Source organism: Haplochromis burtoni, unplaced genomic scaffold (genome assembly GCF_018398535.1).
Source record: "Haplochromis burtoni strain Fernald_Lab_line unplaced genomic scaffold, NCSU_Asbu1 Contig_1499, whole genome shotgun sequence".
NCBI classification, from domain to species: Eukaryota; Metazoa; Chordata; class Actinopteri; order Cichliformes; family Cichlidae; genus Haplochromis; species Haplochromis burtoni.
The window spans coordinates 11,208-30,637 of NW_024583860.1; the positions used below are offsets into that span (position 1 = coordinate 11,208).

A 19,430-nucleotide genomic window follows, 5' to 3' on the forward strand; every position below is an offset into this window, starting at 1 on the left:
AGTAGGCGGTTCTCTTTTTTCATTATTGAACACATGGTATCTTCCTCCACAGTCAGCAATCAGCTTCTTAAACGAATCATCACATCCGCTTTCAATATAATCTTCATTGGATATTTCGTCACGTTGTAGTTCATCTCCTCTCGTTAAAAGAATGATGGTGAACTTTTCTGAATTCTTCCCAAAACCTTCCTTTATGAGTTTTAATGTCTCCTTCTCCTCTGGTGTGAGACGACCAATTTTTAACACCAGCAGGAAGACATGTGGTCCTGGAGCCAGAAGACTGACACATTTCACCATCTCCTCATGAACTTCTTCGTGTGACAGAGTTGTGTCAAACAGACCAGGAGTGTCGACACAACAACAGGACGGCCGTCCACCTCACCCTGTGCTTTCTGACACTGTTTGGTGACTGATGTTTGACTTGCATTGCTTTAAACATTCTCTTTCCTAGGATGGTGTTTCCTGATGAGCTCTTTCCATTGCCGGTCTTTCCTATCAGCACAATCCTGAGAGGCTCCGTGTTCTGCTTCTCTTCATCACCTGTAAACACATGATTTTCTTTAAATGTAAACAGTTTATAAAGTAGATGTAAGAATATAATGTCGAACATGATTAATGATTAAAAAAACATTCAATTACTTACGAGTGACCATATTTTTAGTTATCAGATCAATCTGGGCTCGAGCAAATGTTACAGCTGTGTAGCAGCATGGTTTGTTTGTACATCTCATCTGCTCCACAGTGTCCAACAACGTGTGGATCTGCTCTTTATCCTTGATGTTAACAATAACAGGCCTTTGTCCATAACGTTGACAGACCTCCTGGATATTTGGGTCTTTGCTTACAAAGTTAACAACAGCTGGATCTGTAGGATCTGAGTCCACAGTGAACAGAATCATGGTGAAGTCATTGACTCGAGAGCTGAATGTGTCCTGGATGGTCTCTAACTCTCCCTTGTCTTCATCAGTGAGGGGAGCCACAGGTAGGACCAGGATGAAGGCATGGACACCCTCAGGATCACAGAGGGAGATACACCTGAGTGATTCCTCCATCACTGCCTCCTGAGGTTTTCCATACAAGGCAGGCAGCTCCACCAGGGAAACCCAACGTCCACACACCTCTCCCTGATGTTTAACACACTCTGATGAGTTGGAGGCTGAATGAAGCTCAGTCTGACCTAAAATGGCCTTGGCTGCTGACGTCTTCCCTGCTCCTCTCCTCCCACACAGAACCAGGTTTAAAGATGGTTTGATCAGGTGATTGTATTGATTTGTCATTTCCTGAATCTTCTGCATTAATGATCCATAGTTATGTCAAACATGTTGTAGTGCCTTCCTCCACATTCTCTGAGGACTTCATTCACAGAGAAACTCATTTCATTCTCATGTGTGATGACGACCATCGAGTGTTTAAAGGCATTGTGACCAAACAGACTCAGGATGAACTTCAGAGTTGTTCTGTTCTCCTCAGTGAATTTAGAAGGTTTCACCAACAGCAGCAGAACATTTGGTCCAGGATGACAGAGACTCACACAGCTCTTCACTTCTCTTCTCATGTCCTCCTCAGACAGACTGAACAAGTCTGGAGTTTTCACCACTGTCAGTAGTTTTCCTCTCCACTCTCCACAGGAGGCCACGGAGTGCATGATGGGTGATTGTCTTTGGCAGTGAAATCCTTGGTACCCAATGATAAGTTACCAAGTTTTGTCTTCTTATCTTCACTTTTGCCCAGCAGCACAATCCTGAACGCAGACACTGTGATACAACAGACAGGACACAATAACACAAATTAATCTAAAATCACAACACTTGGCTTGTACGAGGAGATCTCTTCAGTCCTCGGTATGCTCAGAGAACCTTTAGTCTACTCATCGATTGACTTGGTCAAATAGTGATGTGAGTCACACTTAAAGATTAAAATTCAAACACCAACACAGTTCGTCATTGTGTGTGAATGTGTTAAACATTTAAGGTTTTTGCACAACTGTTTGTTTAATGTCAAAGTTAGAATTATTAAGTTAAGTTTAAACAACCTCAGCTCACTGTAGTAGGCTTCTGCACAAGCCTACTAATATATATTATTCATCCATTTTCTTCTTCTTATCCTTTTCAGCCGCACAGGGGCACTGGAGCCTATCCTAGCATAATTAAAACTGTTGGGTGTTCAGACATCATTTTACTTACTGTTGGTCAAAGGTGTTTTTCCAGAAACTTGAGGAGTGATTAATTTATTGGGCAATCCTGTGAAAATAAGAAATTGTTATGCTGATTATTGAATCATAGATGTTGTATATTCTGTGTATTTCATCCTTGTCAGAAGAGTTTCTCATCTTACCTGCAGCTTTAAAGCATCAATGATTGGAGTCTTCGTCTCCTTTGTTGGGGGGGGTTGTTGATCTTTTGATAAATCCTGTTCTGTGTCCTCAAAAGCTTCATAGCTGACATGCTCTCCATTGTTGTCCTTTGTAATTTCCCCCAAATGTGTTAACAGCTCTGGAAGTTCAACATTGATCCTCTTCAAGTATCTGCATTTACATTTTTTGATCATTTCATTTAATGCTGGACTTTTCATGAAGTCTTCCACAGAACCGGAGCTCTCCTCTCTGGGTGCTGAGATCAGTATCAGTGAATGATCAAATGATTGATCATTGTAGCCTTGAAGGACTCTGCAGAGTCTCAGTTTGTGTTCTTCTGTAAAGTTTTCAGGCTGTACAAGCAGCAGGAACACATGAGGTCCAGGATCAGACCATTTTGCAAAGTCTTTTATAAACTCTGTCAGATCATGGTGGGAGGTGTCGAGAGGAGGCAGGTAGGGGGTGTTGATGACAGCAATTTTTTTGCCCTCCAGTGTACCACTAATTCTCACACACGATTTAGTTTTACTGGTGAACACAGTATTTCCCAGTAACAGATTTCCCACTTCACTTTTCTCAGTCCAGCTGCTCCCCAGCAGAACAACCCTCAGCTCAGACACTACGGGAAACAGAGATTTAGAAAAGGCCGCAAAACACAGACATGGAGCATACTGAAGAGTGACTCCTTTTGTTTCAGTAAGGCTTAAATCCAGAGGTTTTAGTTCTAACAGAGTGCACAAACATACTATTGTAAATTTACATATATTTTAAGTTCAGGCTGACACAGTTCAGTGTGACTCACTGTTTTCTGGCAGGACTTCAAAGCTGCTTCCTGTCTGGCGACGCAGATCTTCTGTGAATGGATGGATTGAAATTATTTTTGGAACAGGACTAAAAACAATGTTAATAAAGCACATGATGCAGTTCTTTAAGTAGTTTTTAAAAAATGACAAAAATTGTCCAGCCAAACAAATGTTGTGAATGTAAAAAAAAAAGATTGTAAAATGCCTGTAAAAAGGAAATAGATTGTATAGAAACTTTCCAAGATATCAAAATAAAAATTTGAAAATAGATATAAGAAATATGAAAATAATTGAACAATTATGAGAATACCAGGGATACCAGGATACCCACCTCAGCCCACCACCTTTCACGAGGGGAAACTCCAGCCCAAGCCTTGCGTGAGGTGAGCCCGACTATATCTAGCCGGTACCTCTCAACCTCACGCACTAACTCAGGCTCCTTCCCCACCAGAGAGGTGACATTCCATGTCCCTATTGCCAGTCTTGGTAGCCGGGGATCAGTCTGCCGGGACCTCCGCTCCTGGCCACCGCCAAGCTCACAATGCACCTAACCTATGGTGCCTCTTGCGGGTGGTGGGCCTGCAGGAAGATGGGCCCATGTCCCTTCGTCTGGGTGTGCCCGGCCGGGCCCCTTGGCCACCCTCCCCAGGCCTGGCTCCAAAGCAGGGCCCCGGTAACCCTATCCCGGAACATATGTATATGTATACCCCTGACACATACGGGATCACTACAGGTTTTCCCTTAGGCAGCAGTTTTCCTTCTCTCCTGGATCAGCTGGAGCTTTCTTTAGGTGCCTTTGACAAAAGTCCAGCTGGGATAACCACATTTACTCAGGGCCTTCTTGATGTGATGTTCTTCTGCCTCCCTGGCCACTGTGTCTGTGGGGATGATGTTCGCTCTGTGTTGTAGGATCTTGATGACACCCAGTTTGTACCCCAGAGGATGATGAGAGTCAAACCTTAAATACTGATCTGTATCCGTAGGTTTACTGTAACCTTTTTGTGATTTCCTAGATGATTAAGCATGCATCAAGACGTTTTAAGTTCAGGTTTTGTTCCTTTGCAGCTCTTTTGTTATGTATTATTATGTAAGATATAACCTTTCAGGCTGGAGTTTGCTTATTCATTGAAGTCCTACTTTTTAGGTTATCCTTACAGTTGAGTTTCTGTATTTCTTTGCTAATCATCATTTAGTTTATAGGTTATTGACTATGTTCTGCATTTTCAAATTTTGTTACTGTCAAGTGTTTTATAGGTTATTTTGCTTAATTGTATGGACTTGTTATTAGACGCTGATCTTTTGTGATCTTTTGTATATTCCATTTTGTGTAGACTCTTCATTTGTTGTAGATTTTAGCAGTCATTATGGTTTGATTTCGTTAGTTCTGTGTTGTATTACTTTGTGTTGAGAGATGAATCAAACAAATAGAAACAAATAGTTTTATATAAATAAATTGGTCAAGTTGAACATGACAAAATACATGGAATTTGGTAATGGTAAGATATCTAGAAATCTAGCACCGATACAAATATGCACCAGGTTGCACTTCAACAGGAAGAGGAAGTGAAATGAGTGCACTGAGAGCACCACCAATCAGAAAAATGAGGATGGAACTGAAAGAAAACCTCAAACTAGAAAGAAAAGACTTAATTTCAACACCGTATGCAGTTTTTATCCATTGATTGATAAACTAGATTAAAAAAAATCTATCAGCTATTTGTTACCTAACAAACAAGTTGTACTCTTCATTCTATAAAAAGATAAATTAACCCTTTCACGCATAGTGGTCACTACAGTGGACAGCTATTCAAAGGCTGATTTCTTGTATTTGTGTCAGTGTTGATGGTATATTTGCACATAAACCACTACAATGGACACTGATGTTCCATTGTATTGTTCCAACACTCACTCACTATGTGTTAACAGACCTCTCTGCATTGAATCATATCTGTTATTAACCTTTTTTAGCATTAGTTATAAAATCTGATTGAACTCACCAGTTACTGTAGTTGCCATGAGGTCACACTGTGGGAAATATGAGTTATTAGACAAACAACCTAAAAAAGATAAAATCAGAGAAAATAATGCACCAGTTCATAATATAGGTAGCAAACCAGCTGGTACAGTAGAACAAAGAAAATAACAGAAGAAAAAATATTATCACTGTGCCTTCCTGATGATTTTATTTGATAATTCACTGTTCTAGGGAGCAGGCTACAACATGCTTCACTTATTGTGCTTTTAGTGCATAGTGCTGAATGGAGAATTGGTCAACAGACAACTGTGCAAACATCTGCGAAAGACCTTTAATTATTGCAAAATAAATAAATAAATAAAATTAGTAACAATGAAATGCACATCAAAACGTGCTCCATAATCTAAGTTATAGTCATTTTTATCCCATAGTTTCATTGATTAGTGTGCAATTAAGTCTTCCAATACTGATAATCGTACAATTTATAAATTAAAAACACAGCAGGCAGTTATTTGTGGAAGTTGCTGCAACTGCTGTCTTAAATATGGTAGCCATGAAGAACACAGTTCTGCCTAATTCCGTTTCATTTATGCGACTAGAGACCAGCTGCATATCTATTACATCTGTAAGAATTTATATTCATTTGTGGGCAATACAAGCAAATTTTCATTCACATTTGCACCTTCAGACTCAAGATATGAAGGAACATGTCTATATTTTATCACCTGAGAAGGAGCTCCTTCATGAAAGAACAGAAAATGCAAAGGAAAGAGATGCCACCAGCATCTAAATAAAACCTCATCCTCATCCTTCTGACCTGAAGGTTCATCTCCTGAACTGAAGTCAGGGCTCTAACACATGAAAACATGTGTAAACAGACATGGTTGGATTTCTAACCTCAATCATATCTGGAAAAATAAACTCCTGCTGTCTGCTGAGGTCTGCAATCACAACAACACCACGCTTCCAAGGCACGGACCCTACAATAATATGGCCATTCAGGAGGGGCTCAGACGAGCCGCTGCTCCTTCACATTGGAGCCAGTTGAGGTGGTTCGGGCATCTGACAAGGATGCCTGCTGGGTAGTGATGTGTCTGTCGCGAACGAAACGGCTCTTTGACGTGAACGACGCGAGCCGGCTCCTTATCTCGAGCCGGGGTTGTTTTTTTTTCTTTCTCTTCTCTCTCTCTCGCACTTTTTCCGCTTCACTCGCACGCGAGCCTTGTGCTTTGTGCTGGGCAGAGGGGGGAGGGGCGGTAGTTACACTCAGTAGCACAGGAACAGAGCGGGAGGGAGAGAGAGAGAGCCAGGGACAACAAGTCACATTAGAAAGGTATAGTAATCATCCACAACTATTTTCAGCTGCAGATGATAAAGGATTCAGAAAGTTTATTCATGCAGGTCCATATGACAGAGAATGTGCATCTTCTTTTTGTTTTCATATTTTAATTTATATTTAATTGTGTTGTGGTTTGCAGTGTTTTGTGTTGTTTCACTTTAAATTTGTTTAAAAGGAAAAAGCTGAAAATTTAAATAGTTAAAAGTTGAAATGTGAATAGTTGTTTTTGTATTATATGATTTATTTATTACATTTTATGTGGAGTGAATAAATAAAAGTATATTTACGGTGGCCCCTACAGACAAAGCACGTACAAACTCCAAACACGTACAAAACACAACAGAAGTGCTCCAGGATGCTAGGGGGCAGTGTTGAGCTTTAGTGGCTACACAAGCCAGGAAGTACCAACGACCGGATTTGGTGTGTGGTATAACAGGTAAATGAACTTTTTTTTTTTAAATTATTTGAATATATATGAGTGCTTGTGTATAAATACACAAACAATACACAATGCTTTCAATTGTGTAATTTAAGTGATCTAGGTAGCTCTGTTTGGAAGTTCAGTTAACGCTAGAAATGTGTTTTGGAGTTTGTACGTGTTTTGTCTCTAGGGGCCACCGCATATATTTATATATAAACATATATAAATAAAACCACTTTTTTTACATTAGTAATTCCTTTTGTGCATAATTTTATATTATTGTTAATAATAAATTAATTAAAGCAACAAAACAACCTGAAGAGCCGGTTGGGAGCCGAAAGAGCCGGTTCTCTAAAAAGAGCCGGAAATCCCATCACTACTCCTGGGCGCTTCCTGGGCGAGGTTTTCCGGGCAGACCCAGGACACGCTGGAGAGATTATATCTGGCCTGGGAAGACCTTGGTGTTCCTCCGGACAGGCTGGAGGAGGTGGCTGGGGAGAGGGAGGTCTGGGCTTCTCTGCTTGGGCTGCTGCCCCTGTGATCCAGCCCCAGATAAGCGGAAGAAAATGGATGGACAGTCTGTTACTGTTCTTATTATCTTGGAACAACTGTAACTACATAATCAGGGATTCTGATTCTTCTTCCTGGTTGTGTTTCACATTTGAAATCTAAAACGCTGCATTTACCATTTGCATGCATTTTGATCATTTTAAATTAAAAAAAAACTTTCTTAGTGTTGCAGAAAAGAAACCGGAGGGTCTCATTTTAACACAAACTGACAATCAGAGGATCAAATTCCACATTAAACTGCACAAATCGCGTCGTTGTTCTCGGGCTTTTTTCTGTATTTCCGTTTCAAACACTCGTACTGTAACTCCGAAATGACAACACAGGCACGGCTTCTTCAAGACGGGCGCTTCGCTGCATTTATTGAACGCCGTGAAAACTACAAACATAAAACACAAAGGCTTTAAGCGCTTCAGTCTATCAAAAGTAACACTTGTGCTTTAACAACAAAAATTACCTCGTGGCCGCCTGCCACTTCGGAGGTCCTAGAAGAATAGCTTTACAGTCTTGTGCATTCTAAATTAAAACATAAAATAATTAGAACACCATACATTACAAATTTTCACAATATTACAATACAGTTATGGCAAATGACAAATACCTTTACAGCTGGTAACTAACCCAGGCAGATAGCTCGCTGAACTCCTTAGCGTGATTATTAAACGTGGGCTCACAGCCTATATTATCACGCCCAAACCTCCGATAATAGCGGTGTAACAAAACTTGTTCTTTGTGACAAGATAAACACACCTTTACAATATTGACCACAGAAAGTACAAGCAAGAACATTTTAACTGCTGGAACCATCTATTAAACTTCTTTATATATAAGCCATAAGTAACATTATTTCTGTGACACTTACACATACTTTGACCGAGTTATTTGAAAATCACGCTGTGTGCAGTCTGAGTGATCAGGAAGCTGTTTCCAGGTCGTCAGACAAATTGCCGAGATATCATTATGTCGATATAAATCTGACTAACCTAACAGGAATAGATTAGTGATTGATGATCAGTCAGTAATATCAACACTGAAGCTTCGTCTGGTTTAATGAGCAGCTCAGCAGCAGATTATTACAAGATCTTAAAGTATTTCATTGTCGGTTGAGTTACTCACCGGTTTAACCGTTTTGCAGCAAAACGTCCATCCGAATGAAAACGAAAGTGTTTAAGATGTTCCACCCCAAAAAAGGTGGAGACCCCCCCCCCCCCGCCCCCCCCAAGATGTAGCTGTGTGAATGAGGAAGTTTCGACTTAACAATGAAACTTGTGTGACTTTTTTACTTAAATTTGTGATCTAATTAAATTTAAGTGTGATCACTGGTGGAGACTTCACAGTCTGATCCAGAGGCGGTCCTAGCCTGTTTGGCGCTCTGGGCGAACACTCCCTCTGATGCTCCAAAAACCGCCACTGGTCTGACCTGGTGAGCAGCCCCCACACACTGAATCTCAGAGTGAATCTGTATCCATGTGGTGTTTACAGAGAATATTTACATTATGTTCACATTCAATAATAAAACATATAATGGAGACAAATTTCTGCCTTTTCTATCTGCTGCTCTCTAAGGAAATCTTTATCAAAACCATTTCTTACAGTTGTCTGTCTGTAATGGCAGACAAATAATAATGAAAATATCAAATAATTAGTTGATATTTCCCATGAAATATTTGAGTCAAAACAAATTGAAAAGGCTGTACATGAAAACGTTTTAAATTTAGAATCAATATTAAAGAAGATGACTACTGTCTGAAAACATAACTCTTTATCATGATAATAATAATAATGAATAATAATAATAAAATAATAATAACAATAATAATAATAATATAATAATAATAATAATAATAATAATAATAAATAACAATAATAATAATAATAATAATAATAATAATAATAATGATGATGATGATGATAATAATAATAATAATAATAATAATAATAATAATAATAATAATAATAATAATAATAATAATAATAATGAATAATAATAATGATTATAATAATAATACATTTTATTTACATGCACCTTTGAAGACCCTCAAGGTCACATTAGTACAGCAAACTATAAACACAAGGTAAATGAAAAAACAAACAGTACAGGACAGAGGAGGAGTGATGTGATCTCAAAAAGAGTTAGATTGAAATTTAAACATTACCTTCAGATAACATCTATATTTAGTTGTGATAGAAGAGATTTTTGAGATGACATTTGTAACTAACATGTTCTAATAATTTATCAGATATTTATCACCGTGTCAATTTATTGTTGTGATTTTGTTGTGATTTTTTTATTGGTTGTCAATTTGCATCTACCAGCACAAGAACTGATTTTGTGATGATTCATAAAATACCAAATTTGGATCATGGTAAATAAAACAATCAAGTCATAAAATCAGAAACATTTCTTCTCTTTTTTCTTCCAGAAATATGGAGAGGGTGTTCTCCTTTAAGTTCGTTGGCCCCACATATCTGAGAACCTATCCTGGTCCACAAACACATCAGCCCTGGTGAAGAAAGCCCAGGGTTCAGATCCATCAGGTGCCAAAGCAACAGACTAAAGAACAGCTTGATCCCCTGGGCTGTCAGAACTCTTAATCCAAACTAAGAGTGTGAACAGACTTCTCCAACACATCCATCCTGACACTGCTGTTGATCATCTATGTGCAATATCTCAGTCTTTCCATGTTTTATGCAATACTTTGGTCTCAGTGGAATCACCATCCCCACCCTAAATGACCATAGCCCCTCGACCCTTATTTATTTATTATATAACTGCCATTGTATGCAGACCCACAATGTTTCTGTTTCAGTGTTTCTTACACATACACCATGTATATAATTCATTCACATATCTGTATACATATATTGCTTTTTTCCCCTCGTTGTATATTGTTTTCTCTTCTTTACTTCTGCACCTTTTTGGTTCAGCTACCCAATTTCGCTGTGCAAGAAACTGCACAATGACAATAAAAAGCTCCAAGTCTGTAAAAACAGCTCCAATCTGTCTCTGCTGCTGTTATGTCATCAGCTTTGGCTCGAGGGGCAGAGCTCTTTTGGTTTCTGCTAATTAATAATCAACAGTATTCCTACAGGTCCAAGGATGGATAAAGTGAAAAATGTTAGAAACATTTGTAGTTAAGTCTCTCAGTGACCTTCACCTGGTCATTAAGTGCTTTGAGGGCATTATTTTATCTCACATTTTCTCCAAAGATCTTGACAACCATGAATTCACCTATCAGGAGAACAGATCTTTGAAGGATGAAGTCTTACCTGCACTTCACACACCCCAGTCCCTGCAGGAGCATCCAAACACATTTAAGGAAGCTTTTTGTTCATTTCAGCTGCATCTTTAACACTATGATCACTCACAAACTGGGACACAAACTGGGACCCTGGGACTATCCACTACCCACAGACCATCACACGTCAGAACCGGCACCAAAATCTCGTGAACCCTGGTCCTGAGGACAGCCCTGCAGGGATTTGGGATACAGTGAAGTTTGCTGATGACACCACTACAGTGGGACTGATCACCAGTGATGATAAAAATCCTCACTTCCCATAAATGGTGAAGAGGTGGAGACTATGAAGAACATCAAATATCTGGGTGCTCACATTACCAACAATCTCACATGGTCAGTGAACATATCACAGCTGGTGAGGAAGCACAGCAGCGACTGTTCTTCCTGAGGAAGCTGAAGCTGGCCCGACTGTGCTCTCAGCTCCAGGCGAAGCACAATAGCGAGCGTCCTGTCAGTGAGTCACTGTGTGTGCTGACGCCTCAAACGGAAACAGAGACGACGCACGCTTCAGGGAAGAGATACCGAACCAACAACACCCGGACAAACAGACTAAAGAACAACAAACACACACATCCAGATAACCAAGAATTCTTATACATCTTTTATTTCTACTATTTTGGTGCCTTTAAAAAAACAAAAAGCTGCTTTTACCCCTTGCTGTGTGTGTGTGAATGGGTGGATGACTGAATGTAGTGTAAAGCGCTTTGGGGTCCTATGGACTAGAAAAGCGCTATACAAATGCAGGCCATTTACCATTACCATTTGCTGTTGGTTGATACTCACCAAACAAACTTTTGGTCTGGTTTTAAAAGGCATGCAGTCCTCTGGGACTTATACAGTGCAGTTATACTCTGCATTTTGAGACCGGACGCTTCAGTAAACGTTTCCTAGCTATGTGCTTTATATCTCACACACTCTCCATTGTTCTCCTTAAAAATCTGAACCAGGCGTGTGAAGAGCTCTTGAGGTTCGAGGTTTTTCCTCCACAAATATCTGTAACTGCACATTTTGATCAAATCTTTTAAGGGACGATGGAGCCCGAGCTCTTCCATGAAACTCGAGCCCCTCTCTTTGGATGCTGACAGCAGAACCAGCGAATGATCAAACACTCGTTTTTCGAAGAGTTTCAGGACTTTGCAGAGTCTCTGTTTGTGATCCTCTGTGAAGGTTTCAGGCTGCAGGACCAGAAGGAACACATGAGGTCCAGGAGCTGTGAGCCTCACACAGTTTTCTACATGTTCTCTCAGATCATCTTCAGAGATGTTTGGAAGCAGCAGATCTGGAGTGTTGATTAGGATGACTTCTTTGTCCCTCAGAAGTCCTCTGACCGGCTGATAGTCTGGCTCTTCCTCGGGGCTAAACACAGGAACCTCCAGTATGAAGTTCACCACAGCGGTCCTCTCAGACTGAATGTTCCCCAGCAGAACGACCCTGATCTCAGACACTGCAAAGAAAACCGTAAAGAAAGCAATGAATACAACGAAGTGTAGAAGATTCAGGTAAAGATTTATTGTCTATTTGTCTGTGACTGTTTCAGCTGACTGCACTGACTGTTCTTATAGAAACTCAGACTTCAGTCTGACTCACTGTCTGGAGGCTGCAGATCGTCGCTGCTGTTCAGCAGCTGCAGATCATCTGTGAAAACACAAAGATCACTCACAGCGCACACACAGAACACACACACTCACACACAAACACACACACACACACACACACACACACACACACACACACACAAGACACACACACACACTCACACACACAGCACACACACACACACACACACACACACACACACACACACACACACACACACAAAGATACTTGTAATAACTGCCCATTTAATGGAAGCTCAACATTTCCACATTAAATATTCATTCTACATAAAGAAAGAATTAAATTAGTGATTAAAAATGTAAAACAAAATCAAAAAGATGAGGATTTATAATCAGTGTTCCCTCTAATGTTTCATGTGTGTGAGCGAACACACAAACTCCCTGAGCGTCCCTGGACCACTGTGAGCAACAGCAGACGTGTGCACTGTGGTCACGCCAGCATCGAATCATCCAAGTCACATGTTTATTAAAGTAATCAAATTACAGCATTTATGTTAGACGACTTTTAATTAACTGCTTTAGCCCAAAATTTAAAATTTAAAAGAAATCTTGTTCATGACCTGTAGCATGTTAACACTATTGGAAGTAAAAAATAACTTGAAATCCAATTTTGAAAACATGTGTTTTTTAAACAAAACAAAAACAAAGTGGTACAACTTTGTTTTGTTCTGTTTTTATAAAGCTCTGACTTGCATTATGAGCAGGGGCGATTCTAGGATCAGAGCTTTGGGGGTGCTGATCCTTGGGGTGGACCAATTTTTGGTGCAGCGTGTTTTGGGCTTTAAAAGCCACAGAGACAGAGCGAACCATCGCTCTGTGTTAACACAGAGCGAACACCATCCCCACTGACACAGCGGCCAGGGAGGCAGAAGAACATCAAGAAGGCCCTGAGCAAATGCGGTTATCACAGCTGGACTTTTGTCAAAGCTGGAAAGGCTCTTAAAGAAAGCTCCAGCCGATCCAGGAGAGAAGGACAACCGCTGCCTAAGCAAAAACCTGTAGTGATCCCATATGTGTCAGGATTATTGGAGCAGCTGAGACACATTTTTTCTAAACACTGTGTCTCTGTGGCTTTTAAACCCCAAAACACGCTGAGTCTGTGGTCTGGGAGAGAGTCTGTAACTCTCTGCCTGCAAAATACTGTATATAATGACCAATGTTGGGCAATTAATTATATAGTTACTTCTTCAAAAAAGTAACTGAGTTTTGCCTCAGTCTTTACGTAAAAATGCAGCCAAGGTGTTTTTTAAATAAACATTTCAAACTATTTACAGAACAATCAGCTGTTCTGCATCAAATCTGATGCCACACAAATTATTTGTGCCGCTCCAAAAAATAATTCTGTCCACTATGAGATGAAGGAGAACAACAGCCTGATACCTGCAGGCCTGACAGCAGCAGATGTGTCACTGCTGTAACACCTGTAACACTCAGCAGTCGCCTCATTGTTCTGACACACACAACAACACTATTGACTACACTACACACTAACTACACACTACACACTGACTACACACTAACACACACTACACAAGATTTGTGCTAAACGTCACAAATCTCTCACATCTCAAACACGCCGTCACTCCTAAAACTTCCCCCTTCCTAAACAACTAAATGCCATGTTGCCATATCATTTTTTGATTGGTCCACATGGTACATTTTTTGACCAATAGGAAAGGGGGGCGGGGGGAGGGAGGGGGGGGTGTTGTTTTTGCTCACAGGCGGGAGTGCTTTTAGTGATGGTAAATTTGATTCTTTTTAGAATCGAGTTTTAATGAGTCACTCACCAAAGTGAATCGTTTTTGAGTCATTTGATTCACTGAGTCAGTGACCAGAGAGTGCAAAAAATGTACATTTTCACTCAAACTTAATTTGTTTCTCTTTTCATGTAAATCCTACTGCTAAGATGAGTGATTAAAAAGAAAACAACTATTTTATAGAGCAAAAAAAGCTAAAGGAACATTTATTTTATTTATTTTTATTTTATTTTATTAGTATTTTCCTTATGTGTAATATATTTTCGGTCGCATCTAAATGTGGCCTCTAGACGGACTGCTGAGTTGCCAGACGGGGCGTGTATCTGACCCCCTTACATCGGTCGCCACCAAGAAGAACGAGAGCGCTATTCGTCTGTCCTGCTCACGTCTCCATGGTGTCACGTTGTCATTAACGTGGCTTCACTCCACATCAGCCGCTTTGCTAAAACACGGTCGCACATAAGGACGCTGTCATAGCCTGTCACCACGTGACTTAGCTGCGTATATACGAATGTGAATCGCGTGATTGGCTGGACTGTGGGATAAGGCAGCATGGTTCTGATCCCATACAGGAGCAGCCAGTCACTGACTAACACTGCAGAACAGAATTATTAACGTGTTTATTTTAATTTCAATTCAGGTTAGTTTTTTTTTGTGCGTAATTGCGCACCGCGCAGCTTAGAGGGAACGTTGTTTATAAGTATTTATTACAGAATATACAGCACTAAAATTTACTTTAATTTGACCCAAAACTAAAGTGATTTTTTCACTATGCAGAACTTTAGAGCTGAGTTCATGTAAGTACAGTGTTTGGATTTGTGTTTGTAGTTCAGCAGATTCACTGTGCAGCTATGAATAAACTGCAACAATGAAAGAAAAAGAAAGATTCAGTTTTACTCACTGTGATGCGGCATCACTTCATATCTGTGGCTGCAGTGACGCTCGTCATCTGCAAAGAGACAGAAATTCATTTACTTCGTTTGTTCATGAATTGTGTGATTTGACGCTGCACCTTATTCTGAGTGTATTTCACAGAGAGTAGAGCTCATACACTCTGAGTGTTTAATGTAACACTGAGATATGAGCCACAGAAGGACAGACATGGTTTACTGACATGTTTTAATGTAAAGATCCTGGATGATGTTACTGATGTCCCACAGAAACTTCTTACATAGAATTTCTCCCACATTACGTGTGGCTGTAGCTCAGGTGGCAGAGCAGGTCAGCCACTAACCAGAAGGTTAGTGGTTCGATCCCAAATATCTTGGGCAAGATCACTAACCCCATGTTTGCCTACTGGTGGTGGTCAGAGGGCCCGGTGGCGCCAGTGTCCGGCAGCCTCGCCTCTGTCAGTGCGCCCCAGGGTGGCTGTGGCTACAATGTAGCTGCCATCACCAGTGTGTGAATGTGTGTGTGAATGTGTGCGTGACTGGGTGGATGACTGAACGTAGTGTAAAGCGCTTTGGGGTCCTATGGACTAGAAAAGCGCTATACAAATGCAGGCCATTTACCACAAAAATAAGCATAAACCAACATGTTTGATACTCATCATTGCACTCGGCAGGAAAACAATATGTTCAGATTTCAGATAAGAAACATAAAGCTGACAAGCTTCAACCAGCCTGAACATGACAGCTGAAACACATGAAGGAAAAGAAAAAAATGATGAATCATTCATTTTTGTTCTTGAATATTTTTCTGTTTCATTTCAACTTCAATTTGAAAAATAAACAAAAACCTGATTTATTTATTCTGTGATGATGAAGTCGTCTTAGCTGCTTCAGCACAGAATCATTGTGTGTTTGTTCTCAGTCTCCCTGTTACTGCGTTGCTTTAAAGTTAAAACTATGTCAGATTGTCTTGTTGGAAATGTGTACGTGAGCCTCTGAGTGCTGAGGCTAACACTTCTCTCTGTTTGCCTCCAGTATCATTTTTCCTTTATCATCATCATCCTGCAGGTTGAAACTCGAGGTGTGGAGTCTGACTCGTGTCGCAGAAAGACGACTCCACACTTTTTCTCACATGAACTTTCTCTCAGTTCAGTCGAACTCACTGTCAGGAGGCCTTTGATCATAGCTGCTGCTGTTTGGAGGTTCAGCATCACATGTGTCTGTGAAACAGACAGAAATATAACTGCATGAATTTGTATTTAACATCTGTGACATGAAGCTTGATGGACTCACCAGATGTTTCAGCTGCACTGTCCCTCAGCGGGAGACATAACAGAGGAATTTCTGGCTGTTTAGAAAATACAGATCAAATTAATAAAACCAGCTGACGGTTATTAATTTAATTGAGACAGACATTACAGAGTAACAGAGTCACTGCAGGTAAAAGTAAAGAAATAAAGAGCTGGCAGCTAAGTTTTAAAGATGTAATTTATTACATTTAATTACATGAATTATATTTTAATTAATTAATTATAAAAAAAACTTTTGAATCAGTCACAAATTTGATGTTCTGCTTCGTTTTGCATAGAAGTATCTGTGAATCTATTTTTGTTTGACCTTGAAAAGTCAGAAGTTCGTGGCTGAAAAAGAGAAAACGTTTTATTTTTAAGGAGCTTTCTGTCTTAAATGCAGCTCATTTACATCTGGAGATATTTCCGTGGTCACACAGTTTTCACAGGTGAAACAGGTGCTGCAGAAACAGAAGCCCTTTAAACCACCGCCATCTGGTGGTCAACAAGCAGTACTACAGAAATACGGAGCAACACTGCCACTGCTGTTCTAAAAAAATTTTTTAAACTTTTAAAAGTGCAAACAAGTGAACCAATAAATTTTACAATACCCAGAAAGCTCTGTGACAGAAGATTTTCACTTCACTGAGTATCATTTTTAATGTTTTTTATTTAAATTTATGAAAATTGCAGCATTTTTGAGATGACAGAGTTTAAAATGTTGTATAAGATGGTAATGTGTGTTTTTTTTAAAGTTTAAAAGTTTATCTGAATTATTGATCTGATGTTCTTCTTTCCTCATCACAGGAGTGTTTCACACAGGTTATTTCTCCTGTGCTGTAATATTAGGTCTGCAGATGAGTCATCCTGCCCTGTAGGGACAGATTTCACTGTCTGCCTGGATTATTCATCACTGGAGTGTTTTTTTCCTCATATGCTCACTTTCATCTTGGACTCTGGAGTTCTGATTCGCTGAGGAATTAACCACAAGGAAAGGTTTCCAAACAGGAAGTGCTTAAACATGAGCACGTCCAAACCAAGAGTCTGTTCCCGTCGTGGGCGGCAGCACTCACCAGAGGTCGGTGTGTCATCACTGTTGTGTGTTTCTTCTGCGTGAGGCTCTCGCGTGTCTCCTGAAACATGACGTGTCGGTGTGTGGTTCAAGGACACGATCACACCTGAGCATTCAGCACACACGAGGATATTAATGTGTGGTTAGTACTTACAGTTAGAAACCCCACACCCAACACACACACACACACACACACACACACACACACACACACACACACACACACACACACACACACACACACAGGTTTTTAAGATTCCAAGTTTAAGCTCTTCAAAGGTGTTTGTTCCACTTCCTGACTCACCTGTGCAAAGGTGACCTTACAGCAAACATTGTGAGTCGTTGTTCTTCAGCTGACATGAAAAGCATGACCTGCATGCTGGTTAAGTTACAGCCCTCAGTAATAACTGAGGGAGGCAGGAAGTGGGTTTACTCAGCGCAACGTTATCAGTGCCGTTTTTTCTATTGTCTTACAAATAATAATGAAATGATATTTCGTGTTTTCAGTAGTTAATGCTGAACAGACGTCCTCAGTTATAACTCCCAAATTTATCTTTAAACGTGGACACAGACTTTACCATGTCCGGTGTTTCTTTAACCTGAACTTAAGCACAGAAGGAACAGCTTCACGCGTATCTTCTGCTTTAAATGATCACATCAATAATCAAATGATGTGCCTGCTTGGTGGTTTTAATGTTTTTTAATGTATTAATTGTTTGATTATGTTATTCATTTAGTCTGGATCTTAACCAGCTGTTGGTGTATGCATGTACTCAAAAATAATCCTGTTTCTGTTTCTAATATTCTGACCTCTCTGTGCATAAAAACCCAAAAAACAGCAAAATAAAAATCTCTAATTATGTCAGTAATAAACATTATATATACAGCAATGTTACATATTTCCAAAGCTACAAAAACTGAACATTATAAAGTTAACACTGTATTATTTACACCAAATAATATGACAAACATCAAATAACGAACAAAAAACCTCCTTTTTGAAGGTTTCCTGGGAAAGAGGGCAGCAGACACTGTGTGCACGAAGGAGCAACGCCAACATGGATGATAAGTTAGGAAAATAAATTATGGAAACAAAACATGGTGAGATTATTAAATATTAAATATTGATGAAGATTCTCCTAAAGTCGACGGCTTTATTTGCAAAAACAAATAAATCTAATCACTGATTAATTCATCACCACTTTTGCTGTTTATTCCAGCCAAGAATAAAGAAAGACTGTAAATTTATCTGGTGACCATTTGCAGGACTCGGACTCACTGTGAACATTATAAAGTTCATACTGCAGAATTTGTGCCAGAGCGGGAATATTGGATCATGAGTTTGTAACACAGTGGTGCTGAGCGTGGGTTTACTCACCTGAGATTGTTGCTGCTCAATTTTCTTTCCAGGTTGAAGAAGGAGAGTCGAGTCAGAGTGAAGCCGAGTTACAGCAGAGACGATCAGAGGTGATGACAGGAGGAAGAAGTGCTGCAGTCGGTCTGCAGTCTGCTGGAAACAGCCGTCACTGTTTCCTGTAACCAATAATATGATCAGATTTCCCCGTGATGGTGGATTTGTTAGTAAGAACTTATTAAACTGAATCAAACATTAACCAAACAAGGAGGATGCTCACAGGGTTTCTGTGAAACTCCGTGTCTGTCAGTCTGTATTATACAAAGAATCCTGTTAAACATTTATATTATTTGCATTAAAAGCCGTGGCTGATAAATGTAACTAACTACCAGGTGGATCATTTTCTCAGAGGTTTACAGTTTCTCCTAGTGTAGGATTACATTTGCACATAAAGTCATGTAATATGTAAGTTAATTAAATCCCACACTCTTCTCAGTATATCTTATAAAAATAAACCTCTGAAGTTTACAGGAAAGCAAAGAACTGAATCATAATGAGTGGAACAGAAGAGCATTATCAGAGCGTCGAGCATTTGTTTTTGTAACCATCTGATTTTAATTAAAGTAGTTCAATCTTACTTTTTTTTCCAGTTTCTTTCTGAGTCAGGGCTGGACTGGGACAAAAAATCGTCC

The 19,430-nt window shown here is 39.8% G+C and overlaps 2 protein-coding genes across 3 annotated transcripts; both read right to left on the minus strand.

The window, feature by feature from the left end:
• Positions 1 to 853: 853 nt before the first annotated feature.
• On the minus strand, positions 854 to 8,614 carry LOC121811804 (GTPase IMAP family member 5-like). The gene is made up of 6 exons (XM_042217023.1): positions 8,575 to 8,614; positions 5,154 to 5,181; positions 3,156 to 3,206; positions 2,335 to 2,972; positions 2,184 to 2,240; positions 854 to 1,754 (listed from the first exon to the last, which is right to left on the minus strand). Exons 2-5 carry the CDS (start codon positions 5,170 to 5,172, stop codon positions 2,223 to 2,225), a joined length of 726 nt encoding a protein of 241 aa, XP_042072957.1. The 5' UTR covers positions 5,173 to 5,181; positions 8,575 to 8,614; the 3' UTR covers positions 854 to 1,754; positions 2,184 to 2,222.
• A 2,828-nt stretch (positions 8,615 to 11,442) lies between these two features.
• On the minus strand, positions 11,443 to 19,430 carry LOC102295477 (GTPase IMAP family member 5-like). Of its 2 annotated transcripts, XM_042217021.1 has the most exons (7): positions 18,763 to 19,430; positions 17,386 to 17,490; positions 16,317 to 16,371; positions 16,187 to 16,243; positions 15,035 to 15,082; positions 12,348 to 12,395; positions 11,443 to 12,204 (listed from the first exon to the last, which is right to left on the minus strand). In XM_042217021.1, exons 2-7 carry the CDS (start codon positions 17,452 to 17,454, stop codon positions 11,648 to 11,650), a joined length of 834 nt encoding a protein of 277 aa, XP_042072955.1. In that variant the 5' UTR covers positions 17,455 to 17,490; positions 18,763 to 19,430; the 3' UTR covers positions 11,443 to 11,647. The 2 variants fall into 2 exon arrangements, with proteins under 2 accessions (XP_042072955.1, XP_042072956.1); XM_042217022.1 differs by lacking the exon at positions 18,763 to 19,430 and having other exon boundaries at positions 17,386 to 17,545.